This window comes from Stegodyphus dumicola, chromosome 1 (genome assembly GCF_044657685.1).
Source record: "Stegodyphus dumicola isolate Sdum_Otavi_A_Nest chromosome 1, ASM4465768v1".
Taxonomy (NCBI): Eukaryota; Metazoa; Arthropoda; class Arachnida; order Araneae; family Eresidae; genus Stegodyphus; species Stegodyphus dumicola.
In genome coordinates, this window is record NC_140768.1 from 262465975 (window position 1) to 262481587 (window position 15613).

General features: G+C 33.2%; 1 protein-coding gene and 1 long non-coding RNA gene across 5 annotated transcripts in view; one reads left to right on the forward strand and one right to left on the reverse strand.

Annotated features, from left to right (window-relative positions):
- The window catches only part of CYLD (ubiquitin carboxyl-terminal hydrolase CYLD), a 200480-nt gene that overhangs the window by 19199 nt on the left and 165668 nt on the right, over positions 1-15613 (forward strand). Inside the window, exon 1 of one of the 3 annotated variants that reach the window (XM_035358375.2) lies at positions 2363-2407. The exons of the other annotated variants lie outside the window; for them this stretch is intronic. Within the exon in view, the coding sequence (XP_035214266.1) occupies positions 2378-2407 (30 nt within the window). The 5' untranslated portion in view covers positions 2363-2377. Of the gene's footprint in view, positions 1-2362; positions 2408-15613 lie in introns of those variants that run through there. 3 annotated transcript variants of the gene reach the window in all.
- Positions 1-15613, reverse strand: part of LOC146999540 (uncharacterized) — a 155658-nt gene that overhangs the window by 17216 nt on the left and 122829 nt on the right. The window lies entirely within an intron of this gene.

A 15613-nucleotide genomic window follows, 5' to 3' on the forward strand; every position in this document is an offset into this window, starting at 1 on the left:
ATCACTACATTAATTTTTGAAAGAAATGAAGATGTAAAGAACATTGATATAAGTCCTTATCTACAAGAATGAGGGGAACTTTTAAAAGTGTTACCTGTAATTTTTTTCATTTAATGATATTCTATTTTCAATTCTCTGTTATCTAAACATTTAATATGATAGCAAAAAAAAAAAAAAAAAAAAAAAAAAAAAAAAAAAAAAAAAATTGGACATGCTCCAAGATACGTTGTTCTCCTTTTGTTTGATTTTATTCCTATATGGTCTGATCGTTATATATATAACCTTTTTAATTTTTTTTATCACTTTTGATGTTTTGCCAGGTATTGCAGTTGTTTTAATTAAAAAAAAAGCAGTTTACTCCTACATTTTATTCTTATTACGATAATATTTTCAGAAAACTATAGATTAAGAAATTTTATGCGAAGAGTTGAGCTATATTCTTTCAGTTTTTCAGTCATTTTTTTATCGGTAAGTTCTAGCTTCTGTAAGGGGTACGTTTTATTTCAGTACTTTTTGCGTAGTATTAATAGATATAATAATTAGAGGAATAGTTTAATACAATTTTGATGTATTTACGTTTATAGGATTTAAGCACCTCGGTACATAAAATTATCAACAAATATGGTTGAAAATTTATGTGCCAGAGTGCAACTAGTAATGTTGCCATTTCAGGATGTTATACACACAGCAGCTTATTTCTTGTAATTAATAAAACATTTTGTAGATCTAGAAGTAAAATTGTAAGTACATGTTTATATGCGGACTTTTATTTAAAATATGAAATCTTTTTTCCTTCCCCTCTTTGTTCTTTTGTTACTAAAAGAGATAATTTCTGTCTTATACAGGTTTCATAAAACTAAAAATGAAAATGCATAAGGCTTCACTGAAATTCTAGTTTCCAGAATAATGTTGGCTTATCTGCTTACTCGTTGCTATTTATCTTGTGTGTTAGGTAATAAAGTTTATTTAAATGCAGATGTTATTATCAAAATGCTGCTTGAAGAAATATTACTGCTATTGTTATATTCTGTTACTTTCCCGTTTTATATTTGTCCTTAGGGTAATGTCTACCGTTTAAGAGATTCCAGACTTAAAATTCGTTTTTCCTGCTTCACTTTTGTGTGATGCGGATAGTCATTGCGTACGGAATGGATTATATAGATTGGATTATTGAGATATGGCAAAGCACTCGAAGGCTGTCAGCCTACGCAGAGGGATAACTTCTTGTAGGGCTTGTTAAGTTGTGTTCATGTGACCATGTTAAATGCGTACGAACGAAATACCAGAACTATGATCTCAAATGAAGTGGCAAAATATTATGTCGGTGGATGGATGATGATACATGTTGCAAGCAAAAACAAGGATAGCAGCTGTAACCATCAGACGCCGTTTTTGAAATATCGGAACTTACTGCCGTTATGGTGGCTAAAAGGCATAAGTTTTATTTTACATTTCTGTTACTATTTTTTTCATACCCTCATTAGTATTTCTGCATCCATGAGTATCGTGATATCACGTATAAACGGGTTTAAAGTGTGCAACTAGTAATGTAGAGTGTTCTACATGTTACCAATTGCAGAGAAGGGTGCATCTGCAGCTAATGAGTTAATATTCATCTAATCTCTTCCCTTTCTAAAAGTAATTAAGCAATTATTTAGTCTATCTGTTGAGCATGAAAAGTTTCATTCGTTTTCTGCGTATCGTGCAAACATTTTATTTTTGAATTTAGTTACTGACATTATGAATACTTTCTACATAAAATTAACTAAAAAGAGACTCTCCCTAGGGAAAAAAAACAAAGACAAAAACTTAGATGCTGGTATGATGGATTGGATTATTTAATTATGGCAAAGCACACTAGGGCTATCTGCCTAAGGGGAGGGATGCCTTCGTGGAGGACTTTCTAAGGGAAACTGGCTCGTATACACGTTACACATGGGGAAAACCACGAAAACGCCCATGCAGCCAGCCCGTTCGCGGGATTTGAACCTCGATGCTGGTATGAAGCCCGTATGATGATGCTTGTATAAGTTGAAAGGAGTACCGTTAAAGAAAATGAGCACCTAAGCTTTGGCTCTTGGAGTTTGATTTTTAAGCCTGTCTTTGTGTAGTTACTTTTTTATGTTACTTGTACAGTAGATAAAAGCATAGTCATGCAGAAAATTAATTTTACAGTAATTTTTTGTTCGTGCCACAAAATTAGATGTATATAGTAATTTTTTGTTCATGTGGCTGTTTTAAAAATCGCTTCATTCCTTTCTTTCTATTCAAGGTCAGTACCAAATCTGGAAAATGTGATTTGAAGTCACGTGACTGTGTGTCATAATGACTATCCGCTGCTTAAACTTTTTGTTCGGACGATGTTTTTGATACATTAATGTCATTGACAGTGGTGATATGTAGTACAGTAAGCATATGTTTTTTATTTGGTTACAATTCAGTATTGTTATATTGCTATATTGCCACGTGGATATACGTATCAATAACTGTAATTGTCTACCTGTATAAAGATAAATTACAGCTAAAATATTTTGAGAATTCTATATCTTAAATGAAAGTGAATAATGAAGATTTTGGAAGATTTGGGCTAACATTATATCTTATTAAACATTTAATGCACAAAAGACTCATAAAAATCATAAATGATGTTGCTATCACATGAAATAGATTCATTATTTTACTGACTATTTTTTAAAAACATGCATTTCATTGTGGGAGGGAATATTGAATCACATACAGGGAAATGCATTTTTTACGACTCCATCAGCCGAGCAGAGTTACTACCTCGGTATTAAGAAAGATACTATAGTCCTTTTCCAGCTGAGGTAAATAAATGCTCTTCATCCATATTAAAAAGCTCTCCTTTTACGATTACTTTATTTTACGCACAATTTATTTCATGTAATTTAAAATACGTGAATTTTATTTTGAATATCTGCTTCTTATACAAACAGCGAGAAGGTTTCTTGCTAGTAATCATTTGATGGCCCAGACTTAAGCGGAGTCAATGAAAACTTCTTAAGCGTATACGCTAAACTATACTGCGTATACGCAGTATAGTTTTAAGCTGTTTTGCGTTTTTTTATTATTAATGTTTATTATTTTAATTGTTACTGTTACCATTATTTTGAGTTAAACGAAGAACTCTTCTCTGATGTGAAAAAAAGACTTAAATCGCACAATTTAAAACATGTTCGAAAGGAATTTTTGTTGCCACATCCAGAAAGCCTGAAGCGGGAACACCTGAAATGGGACTTTGCGGAAAATCGTAAAGAAGTAATACGTTCTTATTTCAGCAAGTGTTTATTATCCTGAAAGAAATGTACCGTAGATTTTCTTAAAATTATCCTCTTTTGAATGCTTTCGCATTTAAATTAATTTAGGGGCTTATATGTAAACTGATATAAGAAATTAATTGTAAATAAAATGATTTAGGGGCTGATATGTAAAATTTATTATGAGTGTATTTCTGCTATGTTACTAGTCCTAGTAAAGTGTACGAGAAATTTAGTTCTTCAATATTTTTAATACTTTTTTGAAAAAAATTCTCAGACATAGTTAATATTTAAACACGAGTTTTAAATAATGTATAAAAGGAATCTAATTTAAATCATTTACTTGGGTAAGATTTAAATCGGAAATATATATATATATATATATATATATATATATATTTAAGAATTCAAGGTTTGAAAAGTGGGAAAAGTTAGTGAAAAAAGTGTATCTATGTTTCTTCCCACGACTAAAATATTTAATTTGTTGATTAATACATGAAATAAAATGATTTACAAGGCTTGATATTAAAAAACCATGTTTCATTTTCGATTATTCGAGTAATATTTAAATTATAAATAAATATGATACATGATATAATAATCATATTTAAATAAAAGCCGCTACTCGTGTTTCATAACATTTTAGATATGCTGTTGCCACGCAATTTTATGAAAAGTAATAACTTATTTATCAAGCTTTTAAATGGCTCTTCTTCGTTACAGTGATAATTGATCTGATGTTATAATCTGAAATTCTAACTGGAATTTTTCTCTTCATGTGGATGGCAATGCGGTACTATTAGCAATTCAGGTAATAATTAATTCATTTCATTATTTTGAAATGAAATTGCCGCAAAATTCTGTTCAAATATTATTATTGAAAGTTGTTTCAGTAATATTATTTAATATTGCCTGTATTTCTTATGATAATGAGTCATTTTTGGAACTGCATTTCTGAAGGCTAGTCGGATATTTAATTGAAAATGTATAGGATATTTAAGAAAAGATTACATGATTTACATATTATTACTCATCATCAACGACTTAAATTAAACGAGTTTTAATCATGTGACTGCTTTTAGTAAAATGAAGTAAATAAATAAAAAATTAAAATTACTTTTGCAAAGAAAATTTTAATTAGCAAAATATTCTGTACCAAAAATCGTTGAAAAAATCTTTTTACAACGTGGCATTATAACAGAAATTTTTCTTCTGGCCTAGGTATCGAGCAAAGCCTCAGTGAGTGATGGGCTTGAGTTCTAGCCTTGTGTAAACTTTTGTATCTCTTGTCCTGCACTAGGTATGAACACATATATCAGTATATCGATCACTTAAGTTTTCTCAGCCGATATGTAGCACAAATTAAATTTTTTATTTTATTTTCAAATTTTAAATTAAATTACACAAACTGAAAAATGATACGACAGGTGATTGCGAGTTCTTTTTAGCTCAAAGGGCGTTAGCCCAAAATGGATATTAATTTCGTTTTGGCATTTTGCGTTGGTTTACTATAAATGTCAGTTCACTTTAAAAATTTTTGCCACCAAATATTAGAGCCCTGCGTTATATTTAAAGAAATTAAATAATGAAGAATCTGCTTAAATATATGTATGTTTCTCGCGCTGCGAAAAAACAACAGCACCTAGAGAATTAAAATTTTTAATTAGTTGTCCTCCACTAGAGTATGGGCATCTGAAAGCCCGAATTTGGAATTTGTTTTATTATCTATTTCATATTTTGTAAAACTTTAACGAATTTTTGATTAAGAAACTCAACGATTTCAAAGTGAACAATGGTAACATATATTGAACGGGGGGGGGAATTATCTCTAGCGCTCGAGACTGTGTATCGGAAATTCTAAAGATATGCTCCTTTAAAAATTATTTTGCGATACTGCTTTGAGTTGAATTTTATGGTTTAAGTGCGAAGACCATGATATTTAATAAATAAAGGTAACACAGGAAACATTAAAAAACGCCCCTTTGGGCGTAATATAAAATCTGAAAGTTTTCAGATTTAAAAAAAAAAATTGTATTTATATCATTTTTACATTCATCAAAGGAATTGAAAATGATTCTGTATTTAATTGCTGATATCAAGGTTTTCTAGAGCGCAAATCTGTATTAAAATATACATTTGAGCCAAGCAAGTGTGGAAGGCTTTGCAAAATAAAAGGCCAGAATTACCATTTTATTGGATTGGAGTATGTATTGAACTTCGAACATCTTCGGAATCGAGGCGGGAAACAGAAGGATGTTTTACGCAATCGGGTCGTTTTAGAATCGTAAACTATCGTAGAGAATTTAAAATTTTCATGGTACGTTTAATACAGACTCACATTATAGTTTCTCCGCTCTAGTCTCTCTGAGTCAAAAAGGGATGCTATATCAATAGTCATTATATCCAGTATTGCTGTAAAGACGAAAAAAGTCTTTCGGCGGTAAATTATTATTCTAATTTATAAGTTTAGAATTTAATTGCGTTTAATAAATTGTCAAATAAATAAAATTTTATTAGTTTAAACAAACTCGTACTTTAAAATTTCTTTTAACCCGTAAAAAGTAAAAATGAGTAAAATATTGTTTATAATTTATTATAAGCAGAAATTAGTCTTTTTTTCCTCTAAAATTAGCTATATTAAATTCTTTTAAGTAGAATCCTGAGCATTGATTTACTCTATTTTCTAAACTTCTAATTTAAAATTATGGTTTGTATTTTCTTTTCTTTAGAAGAGTTATTCTGGTACGTTTCTGCTTTTGCACTTAAACGATTATTCCCTTAGTAGTTGACTAGGTTCATCCATATTGCATTTAACAAGATAAAAGTAAGGAACCCCTACAATATGTTTAAAAAAAGTATGCTAACCAGCTGTTTAATTATTGTTAATCTTAAGTAACTATGTTCTTATATGGCGGTAGTACGGTAGCTGTTCTCTTTCCAAAGAAACTTTGTGTTAAGGTTGGCAACGCAAATTAAAAAAAATTTGGTCTTTACATGAAAACTTGCATAATATCAGTATAATCTTGATGTAATTCTGTTCAATCTCGTATGTGATTTTTTTTGTTCTCGGTTATAGTTAATTAATAGTTTATACTCCGAAAATGTCTAATTGCATTTGGATTTTAAATATATACGATTCTTAGAAAGTATTTTTCATGGAACATTAAAAGGTACCAACCATTTTTCTTATTTATGTTCCCCCCTCCAATTCTGTGTGGATTTTTTTTATTCTGTCTGAATGTGACTAGAACATAAAATCGATTTCGTAGACTTCGGAATGGTAATACATTTACTCTCTTTGCAATATGTATGCCTTGTTCTTAGGCTGAAGTGGATTAAAAAGGTAGAAAAAAGTGCAAGTAGATGATATTTAACACTGTTTGTATTTTATATTTAACTTCTTGTTTGTGAAGAGAACCTTTTTTTTTTTTTTTTTTTTGTTTATATCTTAAAAACTGTAGTCACTAAAGGTTCTGCGTCAGAATAAATACGGCTTGCTGTTTTATACGTACTCAAGTATTATTTCAGATAAAATCTTAAATTTTCACTTTCACTCACAGTTTCAGTTGATGTTGCTTTATGATGGGTAAATAAATACTTTTTAAGAATATATGGGTTTACTAAAGCTTAAATAATATGTGTAGATATTGTATTTGAAATTTCTAAACAGTGGAAAATTTTTTATCAGGGGTTAATTTAAAAATATTAACGTAAACATAAAAGCAGTAGAACATGGTTGAACATTTTACAAGACGTACGTAACTCTGGCTCAATATATACAACCATCCATCAGAGCATTCTCTATAAATCTGCTTTCTTTTTCTTGGCGACCTATAAAAATTAATTTTATAACAGTTTATAAATAATAGTACATGACTGTGATAAATGGGACTGTAATAGTTAACAAAAATAATTGACAACACTAAGGCAGAGTTCTAAAGATTTTTTAAAATGTATGGAATTAAAGAATTGTAGTTTTATAGAGGCACTGGAAAGGATTCAAAGCTATTAATCTGTTTTGTGAAATTTAATTAGGGATAGATATATTGAAATTCAAATTAAGGAAATGTTTTACTTGTATTCACGAGTTCTTCGGGCTTTTGCATTCCACTTTTATGCAGCATTTCCGATTTACAGGTAATCCTTAACCACAGGCCAAGCTGCTGTATTTTAAAAACGTAAACAAATTCCTACCAATATCATTAACTCACATTATCAGTGTCAAAACTACATAATTAGGTTTAAAAATCCTTTTACGAAAATTCGAATTTAAAAAAAAAAAAAAAAAAAAAAAAAAAAAATGTAGAATATTTGGGGTGACTTAAGCGAACAGCCATTCTCTTTGAAATTAAATTTGCGCTTTCACGACACTGAAAACACAAAAATTCGTTAAACACAAAAAGGTAGACCAAAATAAGTGTCATCAAAGTTTAGGGAAGTCTAATATCATCAACACAGAGTGTATAGCTTTTTTTCCCTTTTAATTTAACGGCCAAACATTCGTTGGAAACTACAGCCGAATTCATCGATGGTTAAGCGTCTTGAAGTCGAGAGCGTTACCATAGCTGCGCCACTGGGAATGACCGATGTTAAAACCGCAAGGAGGAAAGACAGACATCACTTACACAGCCAACCTTACGCGGAAGTCAGACCCACAGCCTTCGTTTAGCCACCAAATTGCTTGACCAGCATCTGTCGATCCTGAAAGTATGTATATTATGCAACAATGGGTAAACAATGAAGTGAAAATAAGATACGGACAAAAAGAAAGTTTTTTTTTTTTTTAATATATTGAAATTGTCATAGATTTTAGGGTACAGCAAAAGACACGAACGTGGAGAAATGCAGAGATCAATGAGTAATTAAATATTAGTGGTAAACAAAATATTCGGATTTTTGATGGCGTTTGGAGATCAGTAAGTATGGAATGTGATTACTTTTGCTGGAAGCACATGCCCAAAAGCATCGATTCGCGCCAAGCATAAAATCTATGACGGTTTGAGTTGTGTATGCGTATTCATGCACCAGACTTAGTTTTAGCTTGTAAAGGCTCCGGGAAGAATCCTGGAGAAAATGAACCATGAAATATTTCCCTATATGCATAATGGGATTCTAGACGGCCGATCTCGACAGTCATTCTGCACGAAGCAATGATTCCTGTTCTGGGTTGTGGTTGACAGCGCCAACAGGCCTTTGTAGCTCGTTCGTTACCATCCCTAAAAATATAATAAGGACCCATATCCTCAAGAAATGAGCGAACATAACTGCTGTCTTTACATCGTTCTGCAGGCACAGTACCGGGAGTGAAGGTCGTGAATAATATACTATAAGGTGCAACAATAGCAATCGTTACCAAAAACTATCGAAGAACCGCCTCTGTTTGCGTACATTTCGTGAATGTTACTATTATGATAGCATCTTCTAGACATCTTATAGTCCAATAACCGTCTGGAATCAGTCTACAGAGCAAAGCGTGACTTATTCTAAAATAACTCTATCCGTTATATATAAAATATATATCCGATATATATAAAATATCGAGACCAGTTTAAGCGGGACTGTCTGTACGAGAGTGTCAGTGGGGCGCAAAGCATTGGTCTTCTTGCATAGAGCTGATCTGTATGTAACCGTTACCACCGTAAATGTTCTTATGGTGATAATGATATAGTTATCTGTAAACAATTTGCGAAGATACTGCTCTATAAGGCTCGAAGTAAGATAAGGTAACGAATGAAGTCAGGTTTGCAGGCCCAGAAAGCGGTCATTCTGAGCGACTCTGGCGTTAGACGTCTACTTGCTGGATATCATGACATAATTGCTTCATTGTGATTGCCAGATCCACAACTGGCAAATGACGGAATAATTGATAATTAGGGCTAAGATTGCTTTTGTCTGTCTCTTGTCCCTTTTGAGATATTTATTACCTGCTATCACTTGGTATCAGTAAGATGATGCTTTGTTCTTTTTTCTTTCCTTGTTATTTATTTGACAATTTCATTTTTTCTTCAGAAGCCTGTAATTCAGATTCTGCACAACACAGACCGCTTATATATATAACATGTTTCTTTCTTGAAAGGGTGCTGGTGTACAATTTTTTTTTTCTTTTTGGCGGGTTAAGTTTTCGCGAGTTACACCTGTTATATGTGTACAGATTTTGTAGCTGCATATTTCTGTCACCGAATATGCCGTTTGTCCTTAATTATTGAGCAACAACATATTTTCCTCCGTTAATGAATGTTTGATTTATTTGATTATGGCTAAACGCGCAAGGGCTTTCTGCTTAAGGGGAGGGATGCCTTCGTGGAGGAATTCCTGAGGGAAACTGACCCATATCCACCAATGCTTTCTACCTAAAGACACGGTATCATAGATTCTTTTAAAAAAAAGTGTTCAATTGTCTACCTGCAGCGTTGTATGTCCGTAGTTTCCTCCATGGCAGAATGATTGTGTAAGTCACTTGCTGCTAGCCTTTCTTAATGGGAGTATTATTGAGGAAAATGTTAAAATGAGGAAAATATTAAAAGCCAAAGGTTCCTGAATGTTAATTATGTAACATAGATTTTTTTCAAATACCCTTGAAAAATAGTAAAGAATCTTGGAATTAAAAGATTCTGAAATATAGCGTAAAATAATTATTTATTTAGAAAGAAATGATTATTAATGTATTTAGGAGAATGATGAAAATAAGTGAGATGGTTGGGATAATTACAACTGTTGTGGCTGACCATGTTTCCGATTTGAATGCTCATAACTCAAGACACTGTTAATCACCCGAGTCGCGTTTTGTTCAGATAATTTGTTCATGAATAAAATTCTTCGTCATGAGAGGCATTCTTGATCTGTGGCTCCAATGCGCTGTAAAGTGGAAGTACAAGGTGCAAGTAGCCACTGCTATTTGCAAGGGAATGGGTAATTAAAATATTTAAACACATATGGCGCAAAAGCCAAATTCAGTTGTAGGAATCCTCACTTTTATCTATGAACTAAGTGTTGAGGAACTCTGTTGCATCTTAAAATGCTTGCCATATTACTTCATCGCATTACATTTTCAAGAATGCTGTAGCACGTTGTCTTGTGTTTATTTTAATGAATCAAAATTTTGTATTCGTAACAATTTTGGAAATTACGTCGTTTCTTGCGATTGTTTTCCATGAATTCGACTTTCATTTTACATTATTTACATGCTGTATTCAACAGTTGTTTCTTTCTTAATTTCAGAGTACTTTACAAAAATTCATTAAAATTTTTTTGATAATTTGCTGTATGCAATAGTTTTTTGTAAGTTCTATTTTTTTTATTTTTGTGGTAGGTGGATAATTGAATTAATTACGATTGGAAAACGCAAATTTTTCAACTCTGTTAGTAGATTATGTAAGTTATTTGAATATATTGGATTACTGAAAATGAAATGTCTAGTCAATGATCGCCGGATTCTCTAGTGGTTGCGGAAGAAACCAACTGCTGTGGCTTACGCAAATTTTTATGGCATTAGACGATATCGCAGGTGGGTGATGAAAGTGTATTTTGATTCGTGTGATAAACAAATGAACAAATTGCCGTCGTTTTTTCTCCATTCATCTGAATGAATTAAATAATTTGATCTCAATCAAATCCACGATAGACTGTACGAGAGATTGCTCTGACACTGAGTGTTAGGTTTTGGCTAGGTTACTTGAATATGGCCAAACACATGCGTGCTGTCTGCCCAAAGGGGGCTGGGGGGGAAGAGTAACCGGCTCCTATTCACGCCACACGTGGTGAACGAAAGTCATTTATCCAGTCAGCCCGCTCTCCTGGTTTCGAACCCATGTGCAAATACCAGTATTCAGCGGTTCAGTGGCCTTAAACCACTAGGTCAGTGGTGGGGCAACACTAAACGTTCATTCTTCAATTATTTCAAAGCACTTGTCAATAGTAGGAAAAGAAAGGAAACTCGACGAATAGGTTCCTCATAAACTCTTTGCTGAAAACAAAGCACGACTTTTGGAAATGAGCTCTTCATTCTTAAGACGTAAAAGAGAAAGTTTCTCCCAACGAATTATGACTGGATGAGAAATGGACATTCTACAACATGTACGTACGTCGCAACGGTGTACAAAGAGAGTAAAAGAGCTTCAGGACTAGAGGGCCTTTTGCATCGGAAGAAGATGTTTACTGTCTGGTGGTCTTCTGATAGCATTATTTATCACTTCTTCCTTTTACGAGGTGAAATGATAAATGCAGTTTGATATTGTGCTATAGTCAGCAATAAAAAACAAACTGTGTCATAAGCAATTTACCCTTTGCGGCACAGTGTGTCCGGTCTGGACACACCTAAAAATTTTCTTCTGTACGCACAGAGAAATTGAATGAAAAAGGATTTGTACATTACTATAGGTTACTTTGAACTTCTTTATTTATAGTAGATTGCAGCTCAAACGAAACCAGTCCATATATTTTAGCCATGTTTAGTTTTTTAAGACCCTCATTTTTCAAAGAAATCTTCCAGATTTTTTAGGGTATAAAAGGAATTGTTTGAAAAGAAATTTCTATGTTATGTTTTGGCTGTATACTAATCTCCTTATTCTATATTAGTTTTAAATTTTTACCTTGAAATCATGCTTAAAATCAAACGTCGAACCCTAGGTGTGCCCAGACCGGGCTCATCGATAATCTAGGACAATTGAGACTCTGTATTCTTTGTTTCTCCGCATCTCATCGGTCAGTTCATTGACAAAAATGCTCGTTTCAGCACTCTTTTCGAAGCTCTATTCAATCAGTGTGCCCACTTTTGGGCACAGCCACAGAATTAAAACGATAAGTGCTATCTTCACAAAATTTTACTTGTGTACTTCTCTAAGCCTAATTAGACTGCCTACCTTTTTTTTTTTAATCAAAACTCCGACTGTAAAAGGTAGCGTGCCGGAAAGGGTTAAGGCTTGTGAACAGACATGAGAGTCCTGTCGCTTCAGGATAACGCCCTACCATGTACGGCAATGTCAGTCATACAGCAACTCAACAATTTAGAATTCGAAATTATGACTCATGTTCTATACTTTCCGTACATTTCCCAAACTTTTGCTAGTTTAATTAATTCCCCCCCTACACTTCAGCTATTTTTGCTCAAGAAATACTACTATACTGTCATTGCTTTGCTAGGACGCATAAATGTATAGAACTGTGGAGGTTTTCATTACTTCCGGAGGCATTATTTTTATAATGTTGTATAAAGATCTTGCCACCCGTTGGCATCAATGTACTAATGCTGCTGGAGATTGCTTTGATTAAAACAAGTATATTTATTCTTTTATCCCCCCTTTTTTTGCGGTCGTCTTTAAAATCGGCCATTTTATTTGCAGCAATGCAATATTGTAACAAAATTCTAACAACTATGTAACAGAGTCTAACGAACATCTTTCGGGAATAAGTTTGACGAGAGTAGTAAGCGCCCGTAACCGGCCGACGGAAGTGACGTCACAGGGGGCGTGACCTCCGCCATTTTGAATTTCCCCGGAAATGACGACACCAGCGCCATCTTGTGTCACGTGATGTAATGACATCATCAAAGTTCTTTTTTATGGTGTGGCAACGATAGTTTGTTTTGAAAGTTTTTATTTTTGTGGCAACGACGATTTTTTTCCCGTTTTTTTTGTGGCAGCGACGTCATCACGTGGTTGGTGACATCAATTTTAATTCATTTTCCTTTATTTTAATTATTTAACACATTATTACTTAATCCGTTATTATTTTTAATTACGTTCTTATTTTAAATTAATTTCAGTATTGATTTGAACAGTGGAGATCCGTTTTAATTTACTTTCCTTTATTTTTAATTATTTAATTCACTTTCCTTTGCTATTTTTAATTATTTAATCTATTACATTTTTAATCCACCATTAATTTTAATTATTAGTAATTATTTTTAATTTTATCAATTATTTTAATACCTATTGTATCAATTATAAAAAAACCTAGGATCGAACCCGGGACCTCTTGTATGAGAGGCGAACGCCGAAACCACTACGCCAACCAGACCTTTCGAAAGAAACCAGCTTATCGCGTTGAGTAGAAAAACAACCATGACGTCACTAGGCTGGGGGAACGTCATCTCTATTCAAGCTCCAGCATGCCGAACCGCTTCACACCTTTCTACATCCGTGATGGCGAACGAACACAATCTTAACAACCAATCAGCATTCCGCTAACAATAGCTTCCAGTTTCAACCAATCAGCTTGTTTATTTCTTGTACTTCGTCTATATATTCGCTCGCTTTGATGATTGCAATCATTTCTACTCTGATTCTTGCTGAGTGAACGTCATTTCGCCTCTGCCATTTTCCTGCGCCATTTCGTTTTCTTGTACACGATGTCTGCTAAACGAACTTATTCTGCATCTAATGTAAGTATTTTTCGCCTGTATCTGATTTTTAAATTACTATATTTTGAAAACGAATTTATTGTTTTCTAAATGTTTTATTTATTTAAATATTTAATTGCCAGGTGCTATTTGAAGATCCTGACTTTCCCTTCCGTGACTCGGACGATGACGTAAGTATAATATTTTACACGCACTTTTAAGCTACTATTTTGAATTTATTTTTCTACGTAATATTTTATTTTGAACGTATTCACTTTTCTTTTGCTAGTTAATAGATGAAGTTGATCAAATCTTTATGAAAATCCTATGGATCTACCCTTGTATTATCAAGTGGGTTCCGGATTTGAGGTAAATTTTAGTTTCGTTATGATTCGATTAGAATATTTTTTCTAGTACTAGAAATGAATGTATTTATTTTTATTTTATTTATTTTTAGACTTCTTCCTCGTCAACTCGTGGACCTGTATACATGGCTGGTTCTGATGAACGTTCGGTATATATATATATATATATATATTTTTTTTTTATCAAAATGTCTTTTTGAAAATGTTTGATTATTGCTAAAACTATGTTTCAGATCGATGAGGCGATAGTACTTACAGAAAAGTCTCGTCGACGGAACCATAAATATCAAGCCGAGGAGATTACCTTCCACGCTTGTGTGACATCGAAAGACTGCCTCAAGGCGTGCAAGGCATCTCGATGGTCCGATTTCCTGACACCGTCAGAGAATTGTTCGAACAACTCATTCGCCGTACAGCAGTGGATTTAAATCCATCGGACCTCATTCGGTTTTGCATTCAAGCAGAAGGCTTGGACAAACCGATCATCACATCGTTGATGACTGTTTCGACTTTGACGGTCGAAAAGATTTTGGCTGCAGTTATGAAAGTACTGCAGTCCAAAGATAAAATAGAGCTGGATACAGGATTTTCGGTGGACGTGATCACCATCAGACGACCTGTAGGTGCCGGCGGAAACAGGAAAGTCATCAATATTTCCACGGACAGACTGAGAAAACAGTCTATTTTGTCTATTCCCTATGACGACGAAGGATTGTGTTGCAATTGTTTATGCGTTGGCCCTTTTGCACAAAGATACGACCGCCATCAAAGCCATGCAAAAGCGTCTCCATATGGCTGCGATGTTCGGAATTCGGACCATGGGAACACCTTGCATATCCTGCGGTAGCCGTTCCATGTCCACACTAGCTCGGAAAGTAATCTCCTCGGCCTGATATTTATGATTGCGACGACGAGACTTTTCCGTAAGAACAATCGCCTCATCGATCTGGGGAAAAAAAAAAAAAAAAAAAAGTTTTCATTAAGAATCAAACATTTTCGAAAATACAACATTATTTCAATAAATCATATAAAAAAAGAAAAATATATACCGAACGTTCATTAGAACCAGCCCTATATACAGGCCCACGAGTTGACGAGGAAGAAGTCTAAAAATAAATAAAATAAAAATAAATACACTCATTTCTAGTACTAGAAAAAATATTCTAATCGAATCATAACGAAACTAAAATTTACCTCAAATCCGGAACCCACTTGATAATACAAGGGTAGATCCATAGGATTTTCATAAAGATTTGATCAACTTCATCTATTAACTAGCAAAAGAAAAGTGAATACGTTCAAAATAAAATATTACGTAGAAAAATAAATTCAAAATAGTAGCTTAAAAGTGCGTGTAAAATATTATACTTACGTCATCGTCCGAGTTACGGAAGGGAAAGTCAGGATCTTCAAATAGCACCTGGCAATTAAATATTTAAATAAATAAAACATTTAGAAAACAATAAATTCGTTTTCAAAATATAGTAATTTAAAAATCAGATACAGGCGAAAAATACTTACATTAGATGCAGAATAAGTTCGTTTAGTAGACATCGTGTACAAGAAAACACGTTCACTCAGCAAGAATCAGAGTAGAAATGATTGCAATCGAAATCGAAATCGAGTCAATGGCTAGG